This window comes from Puma concolor, chromosome D1 (genome assembly GCF_028749965.1).
Source record: "Puma concolor isolate L17-30 chromosome D1, mPumCon1.1.hap2, whole genome shotgun sequence".
Lineage (NCBI taxonomy): Eukaryota > Metazoa > Chordata > Mammalia > Carnivora > Felidae > Puma > Puma concolor.
Genome location: NC_141676.1, coordinates 19,572,238 through 19,582,179, shown reverse-complemented (window position 1 = coordinate 19,582,179; position 9,942 = coordinate 19,572,238). Strand labels below are relative to the sequence as shown.

Here is a 9,942-nt window from a genome sequence, read left to right as displayed (position 1 = left end):
TTATTGTCTGTTTATTTTTATGTCAGTTGCTGTGGTAGGTCCTGGAGGCACATGTGTGTGTTCTTCAAAATCACAACCAAACCCTTAGTGGGTATTTGTTGCTCTCTCCTTTCCTCTACCCGGCCTTCCTCTGCCAAGTTTATTTCTACTTAACCTTAGATCCCAGCTCAAAAGTCACTTCCTTAGACCTTTCTGGGCAGTCTTCTCTTCCCATGAAAATTAGGTCCTCCCTTTATCCTCTTTCCTTAAGCCCTATTCTTTTCTTCTTTGTACTCATTACAATTTTTATCATATAATCAATTGGAAATGTACTTAATGTCTGCCTCTCCAGCTATTTTCATTTATTCGTCATTCATTCACTCCATGGGTATTTATTGCATACCTACCAAGTGTCAGTTACTCTTAGATGCACATCTTAGGTGAACATACAGTGGTGAACAAGAAAAGGTTATTGTCTTCATGATCTTACGTTACTGGGAAGATGGACAAAACCCAAGTAATCAAACACTTTGAAAGCATTAAGTGTTATAAGGAAAATAAATTAGGGTAAAAAGATAAGTAGTGATGGGGCAAAGGAGAGGAGGCTATTTGGTCTATTCATGTAGGTCCATCAGAGAAAACCACTTTAAGTGGGAGATCGTGTGAACAGAAGCCCAAATAATATAAAGAAGTGAGCTTTAGGAGATAGAGGGTAAGAGGTTCTGGGAAGAGAACAGGAAATAGAACTGCTCTGAGACTGCAGTGAACTTGACTTATTTGAGGAAATGCAAGAGGTGTGGCTGGAATCAAGTGAACACAGGAGAGCGTGATGGATGCTGCTGGAGAGGTGAGGGCAGAGAAACGAGTCTTGGAGGATTTTGTTTTTAATCTGATTTATAAAGTCATTGAAGGGATTTGAGCAGAAGAAATGATATCTAATCTACTGGGGGAAAAAAAACCCACTCAAGCTGCACAGAGAACAAACCCCACGACAGATTCAGGGAGACCAGTTAGGAGGAGGCTATTCCCATATTCCAGGCAAGAAATGCTTGTCGTTTGGATTAGGTTGTTAGTAGCAGAAGTGGGGAGTAGTGATCAGTCAAGATATATTTTGGAGATAGTGTGAACAAGACTTGTTGAAGCATTGAAGATGGGAATGAAATGCAAAGAAAAAAAATCTAGGTTGACCCCTAGGTTTTACACCTTAGAAAGCCAGTAAATAGTGGTGCCTTTAACAGATTGGAAGAAAAAGACGAGGGGTGTGTGTGTGTGTGTGTGTGTGTGTGTGTGTGTGTGTGTGATGGGGATGGATTCCGCTTTGAACACGTTTCCCTTGAGATGTTTATTTAAAAAATTTTTTTTTCAATGTTTATTTTTGAGAGAGAGAGAGAGAAAGAGACAGAGAGTGGGCAGGGGAGGGGCGGAGAGAGAGAGACACAGAATCCTAAGCAGGCTCCAGGCTCTCAGCTGTCAGCACAGAGCCCGACACAGGGCTTGAACTCACAAACTGTGAGATCATGACCTGAGCTGAAGTTGGATGCTTAACCAACTGAGCCAACCAGGCGCCCCTGAGGTGTCTATTTTTATTTTACATCTGAATGAAGATGTTGAGTAGGCAGGTAGGGATTACATGTTTATATACACCTCTGAGCAGAAGTTGAGCCTGCCTAGAGACATTAGGAATTCATCAACTTACAGTTGATATTTAAAACCAAGGGATGGGATAAAATCATGTAGGGAGACTGCAGAGAGAAATAAAGAGACCTGGGGTCTGAGCCCAAGGGCACTGCATCATATAGAGGCCAGCATGATGAGGGGCCACTTAAGGATTCTGGGAGGGATCAGCTGTTGAGGATAACAGTGGTTACCCATTGTCGAATGGTAGAGCAGGATGAGGACTAACAATTGACCATTTGCTCACTATTGTATATCCAGTACCTAGCTCAGTTTCCGGTACATAAGGACATAATATTTGTTGAATGAATGAATCTTCACTTCCATTTATTTGACACATCCTAGAGTGTCTCTAGGATCCAGGCACTGTTCTACATTCTATGGATTCACAACATCGTGTTCGCAATAATTTTAAGTTCTAGTGGGGGTCATAGACAGACATACAAATGCATCAAAAATACACATTGTCAGTTTATTTTTTTAAGATTTTAAAATAATCTCTATACCCAACGTGGGGCTCAAACTTACAACCCTGAGATCAAGAGTCACACACTCTCATGGCGCGCCCGGGGGGCTCAGCCGGTGAAGCATCCGACTTCAGCTCAGGTTGTGATCTCATGGTTTGTGAGTTCCAGCCCGGTGTCGGGCTCTGTGCTGACTGACAGCTAGGAACCTGGAGCCTGCTTTGGATTCCGCGTCTCCCTCTCTCTCTGCCCCTCCCCCACGCTCACTGTCTCTCAAAAATAAATAAACATAAAAAAAAAGAGTCACACGCTCTTCCTACTGAGCCAGCCATGTGCCCCTGTATTATTAGTTTATACCTCTCTTTCCCTCCTAATGCCCTATTCTATTTTTTAATACAAAATTTTTAAGTTTATTTATTTTGATAGAAGGAGAGAGAATCCAGTGGAGCCCAAGGTGGGGCTGGACCCAGGGCTCCACCTCACAGACTGTGAGATCATGACTCGAGTTGAAACCTACTGATCTGCCCAGGTGCCCCCCTTCTGCCCTATTCTAAGGAGCATGAATATTTGGAGGGCCCTTAGCAGATGAGCCATGATGAATCAGGATATATACATTTGCGGCTATATGGCACATGAAGACTTTGGCAAAAGGGAGAGGCTGAGGGGGAGGAATGGTGGGATTTCACTGAATTGGACAGGCAGCCTCAGCCAAAGATATCAAATTCAATTAATATAAAATGTGCCTGCTCAAATCCCTTGGCTGAATTCAGTTGACGGTTTATAAAAAACAGTAGCAGCCTTAAGGTTATACTTTTATAAGAGAGTAGAAAAAGAGTGGGAGGGTGTGGTTGGGCAGGGAGAGAGAAGGCTCTTAAACTAAATATTAGAAAATTATGACCTTTACCTCAAGTTAACCGTTGACCGTCAGAATTATTACCCTTAAATTCCTGCCTTTTTTTTTTTAAAAAGAAAATCTCCAGTCTTGAATCAGCAGTCTCTACTGGTTAGGAAAAATTTTAGGTGTCTTACATGAACTCAAATCCATGCCAGAAAAAGAAACAACTCTTGATGGGGCGATGAGAGTTGCATTACACAATTTCTTTATTGCATTACACAATTTCTTATACTTAACTTTGCTGAGGTAGTTTTCTTATCTCTACTAGGACCGCACACTTTTGTGTCCCCTCGCACCCATCTCTCCTCACAGAAAATGTAAATTAAAAAGAGAATAAAAGAAAAATCTCTATTGTCCTTTACGGTCCAGTTAAACAAGGAGTCCCTTCCCCAAACTACTTATTCATCAAGCTGTGTTCCTCCATTTTTCATTCATCTTACAGCTCTTCTGCCACTGTGCATTATAGTTGTTTGAGTCCATGTAGTTATTTTGCTTCGAACTCCAAGACCTTGGGAACTGTGCTGTTTAATGCTCAGGGCGAAAGGGAGCATTTAGAAGGTCCACAGTAAGTGCCTGTAACCTGAGGGAAGATGCGCTGGGTGGAAGGCATAGAAACGGGAGATGCAAGCCTTTATTCGGAAAAGTTTATGGGAACAATAACGGCACATTTAACAATGAAAAAGAAGTGTTTAATAAAGAGGTTAAAGTAAAACCATGACTCCACGCCCACCTCTTACTACCACCTTTCCATTCACTCGTGGCTTTTCAGACCCCATTCCCTCCTAAATCCCGAGCTCAAACGAGGCTGTCTCACTGGCCAATCGGAGCGCTGTCTTCCGTAGTCGTGAGGACTGCTGCAGCCAATGAGAGACCTGGGCGAATTGGTGGGGTGAGACACGCCGCCCTCTGGCTGAATCCTGGGGGCGTGGTGGCTCGCTGGGCGGGGCTGAAGCTTGATTGGCAGGCGAACGATCAGCAGTCTTAGAAAGGAAACGCGGCCGGAGGCACGCCAGGGGGGACATGGGCGGGGTAGCGAAACTGGAATCAGCCAATGGCTGACGCACTAAGCACAGAAGGAACGCTAGACCACCAATGGCGGCACGGATATGGCGCCGTGGGCGGGGTTTAGGCCGAAAGAGGCGCAGGAGCAGCGCCTGTTAGTGTCGTCTTCACCGTCACGGGCAGGCGCTTCTTCCTGGATTCATTCATTCGTTTTTTTCATTCACGAAGGTAGTAAGGCCTAGTTGAAAGCCATGGAGAGCGCTCTTCCTGCCGCTGGCTTCCTGTACTGGGTGGGCGCAGGCACCGTGGCCTACCTGGCCCTGCGCATCTCGTGCTCGCTCTTCACGGCCCTTCGGGTCTGGGGTTTGAGTCACGAGGTAGGGGTCGGACCCGGGCTCGGAGAATGGGCAGGTGAGTGCAGTCCAGCGCCGCCGGCCCCTGCGCCTCTGCGGCGGCTCGCGCTGCTCCGGGCCGGGGCCTGGCGGGTGGTGACCAGCGCCGGGCCTTCCCCTTTCCAGGTCCCCCCTGTCCTTCCTGAAGCTCCTGCGCCCCGCGTACCCCCCTGACCCCATTAGTAAGCTACTGGCTTGCCTAGACTTGTAGAGGTTTTAAATACTTAATACGTTGTTGGCCCAGCTCAGCGAAATCTGAAGTGCCACTTGGTGGGTGCGGGAGGAATCCGGCCGGAACTGCCAGGGGCTTGTGTCCTTTAAGCCATTCCTGGTTCATGGCCGGGAGTCAGTCACCTTGCTGCCTCCCCAGTCACGGTGTACGCACCTTCGTTAGCCCCTAATGAGTGTTTTTAAAGTAAAGTTTTTCGCTTGACCTGAATAATGGCCCCGTGCTGACGATGAAAGCATTTTGTTGACTTTTTTGGGGGGAGGGTGGACGAGAAGGACATAGAATTTCAGAAGTCTCTGCTTTTTGGAACCTTACCTCTCTCTAGTTACTTGGATTCGGCCTATTTCGTATCATTTGCAATTAAAAAAAAATTCTCCTTAAACTTTTCTGGAGTCTTAATGTGTAACATAAGTATTGCTTCTGCAAAACGGTAACTTGCACTCTAGCAATCAGAAATACTTTTTGCAGAAGAACATTTGTAGCAAAAAGTATTCCCACTAAGAGCTGAGCACATGGATCTAGTTCCATTCAGTTGGAGGATTTTAAAAATGAAAGAGAAAGGTCGGATTGGAGAAGTTGGGAAAATTACCTGCAGGGAAGTTGTGCACTGGCTTTTTATCTATATTTTTTGTTTCTGTATTTTTCATTTCTTTGGGCTTAAACTTAAAAAAAATTTTTTTTAATTTATTTTAGAAAAAGAGAGCACGAGCGGGGAGGGGCAGAGGGAGGGAGAGAGAATCTTAAGCAGGCCACACACCCAGCGCTGAGCCTGACTCTGACTCTGATCCTACCTCTGAGCCACGACTCTGGGATCAGGACCTGAGCCGACATGAAGAGTCTGACCCTCAGCCAAGTCAGCGGCGCCTCTGGGTTTTTTTTTTTTTTTTTTTTTTTTTTTTAACCAAGTAGTGTGCTATGATTGTTCTCTGTAATGATTTATTCTGCTGGTTTATGATTGAATGTTCACTTGACCGAGCATTTTATTGAATTTTGGGATAGTTAGGGGTTTGCCTTCAGACTAGGCTCATGCAAGGTAGACAAATAATGTAACAACATAGTCTTTATTCATTCAAAAACATTTAAACATAAGATGTAAGAAATTAACCTTTTGGGACAGCCACATAAACAGAACACATCTCAAGTAGGAATGGATTTGTATGAGTTCTGTCCATGATGTGAAGCAGCTATTCACATTATAGTACTTATTTTTAAAAAATCACTTAGTGTTTTTTGATATTCCTTGAAAAACAAGTGAAGTGCTCAAGTTGATTATAATAAAGTTTACGATTTTGCAATTGACTTGCCCAATTTCTTGACTGTTGTTTGGAAAACTTGCTTGTGAACTTTTGAAATAGTTACACAAGATTCCAATGCATTAGGAAATTCTATATCAAGATGAAGTTTTGTGATTTGTAAGCAAAGAGTAATGTTAATAATTTTTTTTAAATAAAATTGACCCTGGTGTCTAATAATTCTAATGATCAAAGTCATCTATATATGAGTTTATAGTAAAAGTATTGAAAAGATTTGGTTCCAGAGGAAGGATATTTGATAAATTGAAGGAAATGTTTAAAAGATTTAGAAGTGAAATTTGAACCAGAACACTGGGATATAACTGAAAGGATAATAGTGTCTAAGTGACACTTTGTTGAGTTCAGTCTACCTTGGATTGTTAGAAAAATCTCTTTTTCAAGTACTTACGCAGAAGAAATGATCAAGTTATTATTTGTAGCATTACATGTATGTTGCGGCCTGGATCTTAAAATATTTCCTTTACCTCTCCAAATTCAGGGAATCTTTGAGAAACAAAATTAAGAGTAGCTCATCTTAAACAGGTTATTTGTATCAGTTGGAGGGATGAACTGCAATAATTTGACGAAGAAAGCAGCAGAGATGACACTTGAATAATTAGGGTTAAACAGATTAAAATTAGATAATTTTTTCAACCAAAGTTATGATTTTGGAATTAATTTTTGTGCGTAAATAGTACTAATAAGTTTTTCCTCTATAAAATGGGTATCTTAATCCTCTGCAGCCTTCTTTGAATAAGTGGTGTTAGCAGGCCGTATTATGGAGGCATTATCTACTTTCTGGTACTAACATTTAACATCTTCCTCTCCATAACCTATTAAATATTTTAAGTATTATGTAGTAATGTGCACTGAGTTGATAATATGTTTTTATTCTTGTTATTCTTAAGTCCCTTCGTGTGAGTATGTTTAATTTCTCAGATTTTAGAATCTGAAGGGGAGGGAGTGTGGGTCCCAATTTTTTTTTTTTTTTTGGTCTTTTCCTATAGTAACTGGTGCATTGATCACATAGCTTTTCTAAATTTAAAAACAAAAGTTTAGGGGCGCCTGGGTGGCGCAGTCGGTTAAGCGTCCGACTTCAGCCAGGTCACGATCTCGCGGTCTGTGAGTTCGAGCCCCGCATCGGGCTGTGGGCTGATGGCTCAGAGCCTGGAGCCTGTTTCCGATTCTGTGTCTCCCTCTCTCTCTGCCCCTCCCCCGTTCATGCTCTGTCTCTCTCTGTCCCAAAAATAAATAAACGTTGAAAAAAAATTAAAAAAAAAACAAAAAAAAAACAACAAAAAAAAAACAAAAAACAAAAGCTTGGAAAAATGAATACATCGTATGTATAGCATGGCAACTATAGTTAATAATACTTTACTGGAAATCTGAAAGTTGCCAACAGATTAAATCTTGAAAGTTCTCCCAGCAAGGGGTGCCTGGCTGGCTCAGTCGATAGAGCATGTGACTCTTGATCTTGGGGTCATGAGTTCAAGCCCCATGTTGGGCATAGAGCTTACTTAAAAAAAAAGTTGTCACCACAAGAAAAAAATTCTGTAACTATTATGGTGATGGATGTTACCTAGACTTATTGTGGTGATCATTTCACAATATATATAACTGTCGAATCATGATTTGTATACTTGAAACTAATATGTTGTATGTCATTATATCTCAACAAGAAATAAACAAACCCTGAAAGTTTGTAAAAACTCGAAAGCAGGTATTCTTTGCAATTAGTAAAAATATTTCAGATCACATATTCCTAGTTAGGGTCTTAAGACCATCCATTACTTGGCCCACACTCTAATCTATCTCCTTTGTGAGTTAGGTCATCTCTTTTCCCTGCTTCTTTTCCAGTACCATTTCCACCCGAGTTAGGAATTGTGCTGATTTCACTAGGACCGGCAAAGAGGGTTTTGCCAATATTGCCTGTCATTGTTATGCGATACTTACATCTCTTAGGAGAACAAAGAACTCCTGTGAAAGTGGAGCTTTAGTTGTTGGAAGGTCACTGTTGCAAATAATCAGAAGAAGATTGCTAACAAAAGTGGTCAGTTTGTACTAAATAAAGGAGAGAACAGTCGTTGCTGTGGAGAAATAAAGAATGTAATCTGTAGGCTTTGGTTTAAGCATAGATAAATTTTGCATTTATTTAAGCAGTTTCCATCATACAATTCATCTAAAATGATTGATATTGAAATAAAGTGAAGGTGATAGATGGAAAGGCAAGGTAAGTATACTTCTAAAGCCAAGATACTTCATAACTTTCAACCCACGACCACACTCTGAGCTCTTGTGTTTAGTTTTTAATGGAGAGGATATTGCTGCAAGCAGCAAAGAATAAAGGATCCACTGGGGCTCCTGGGTGGCTCAGTGGGTTAAGCGACCGACATCAGCTCAGGTCATGATCTCCTGGTTTGAGAGTTTGAGCCCTGCATCAGGCTCTGTGCTGACAGCTCGGAGCCTGGAGCCTGCTTCGGAATCTGTGTCTCCCTCCTTCTCTCCTCCTCCCCTGCTTACACTCTCTCTTTCTCTCTCAAAAATAAACAAACATTAGAAAAAAAAAAAAAAGAATAAAGGATCCACTAACCAGTTAGATTTAAAAAATAACTTGATTGAGATATAATTCATACCATACAAGTTACCCATTTAAAGTGTATAGTTCAATATTTTTATTATATTCACAGGTTGTGAATATAACCATTATAATTTAAGATTGGAATGTTTTCATCTTCCTTAAAAGAAAACCTATACCTGTTAGCTATCACCCCCCAACCCTCACCCCTTCAAGCCCTAGTCAACCACTAATCTACTTTCTGTCTATATGCATTTACTTATTCTGGATATTTCATATAAATGGGATCCTACAATATGAAGTATTTTGTAACTGCCTTTCATTTAGCACAGTGTTTTCAAGGTTCACCCATGTTGTGGCATATTTCAGTGCTTCATTTCTTATCATTGCTGAATACTGTTCCATTCTGTGGAGTGAGTTTAGATTTTGCAAAGGGTTTTTACCTCTGCATTTTGCTGTCTGCACATCTATATTAGCAGATCCCTGAGATTTTGCAGCTTTGGATGCTGATGGAACTCCATTTGGCTCTGTAATATTCCAAGGTTTTCCTAATTTAGTGGACAGTGAAGACTTAGAAAGGTTATGGGTTGGTGGGGTTCTTTTGTAGAAAAGCCATTCATCAAAACTGACTTTGTTTAGCCAAGCTCCAAGAATCAAAGGATTCTGAAAATCAGGTGTGATGCATAATTTCTGTTTTTACAGTGGATAACTACACAGGATTGGTCTAGTTACCTCCAGTGGTTGAAGGCTGCTTGAGTAACTAGGGTCTGTTGACAGTAGGTCCCTTTCTTAGGCTTTGCGGTATCACATCATTTGAGGAATTATGTATGAAATGTTAATTATTTCGATTGGCAATCCCGGAAAAAATAAATACCATTGAATGCTTGAAGTGTTCCAGGCACTTGACATAGTCTATATTTAATCTGTCTCTGAGCTATGCTCTATTATCCCCGGTGTACAGAGGAAGAAACAGAGGCTTAGGTAAATGACTTCCCTTGTCTATGGTTTCATAGCTAGTGAGAGAAGATCAGGATTTGAAGCCAAGTTGTCCATTCTGCAGTGCACGTGTTTGCGTGTTGGTGATTGGTTTACACACTGCATGAGTAAGTACTTGGGGGTGGCTTCCTTTATATCCTAGGCATATATTGCTTTTTATTAAATAATTCTTGAAGCTTTTATTTTTAAGTAATCTTGACCCTGAGATCAAGAGTCACATGCTCTACCGACCGAGGCAGCCAGGTACCCCAGAACACATTGCTTTTAATTGAAGGCACACTTTCAAATTTGCACATGCTTGGTATCTCTGGAAGCATTGTAGACTAGGGTAGAACGTTTTAGAATCAAGTAGCTCAGGATTTTCTTCAGATTTATAACCGTGAATCTTGTTGCTCCATGAAAAAACACTGGAAAGGCAGTCAGGCGCCTTAATAAAGCAAAGCG

General features: G+C 41.5%; 1 protein-coding gene across 1 annotated transcript in view; it reads left to right on the top strand.

Annotated features, from left to right (window-relative positions):
* Positions 1-4,128: 4,128 nt before the first annotated feature.
* HSD17B12 (hydroxysteroid 17-beta dehydrogenase 12) overlaps positions 4,129-9,942 on the top strand; it is a 167,919-nt gene continuing 162,105 nt past the window's right edge. Inside the window, exon 1 of the mRNA XM_025928103.2 lies at positions 4,129-4,425. Within this exon, the coding sequence (XP_025783888.1) occupies positions 4,266-4,425 (160 nt within the window). The 5' untranslated portion in view covers positions 4,129-4,265. The remainder of the gene's footprint in view (positions 4,426-9,942) is intronic.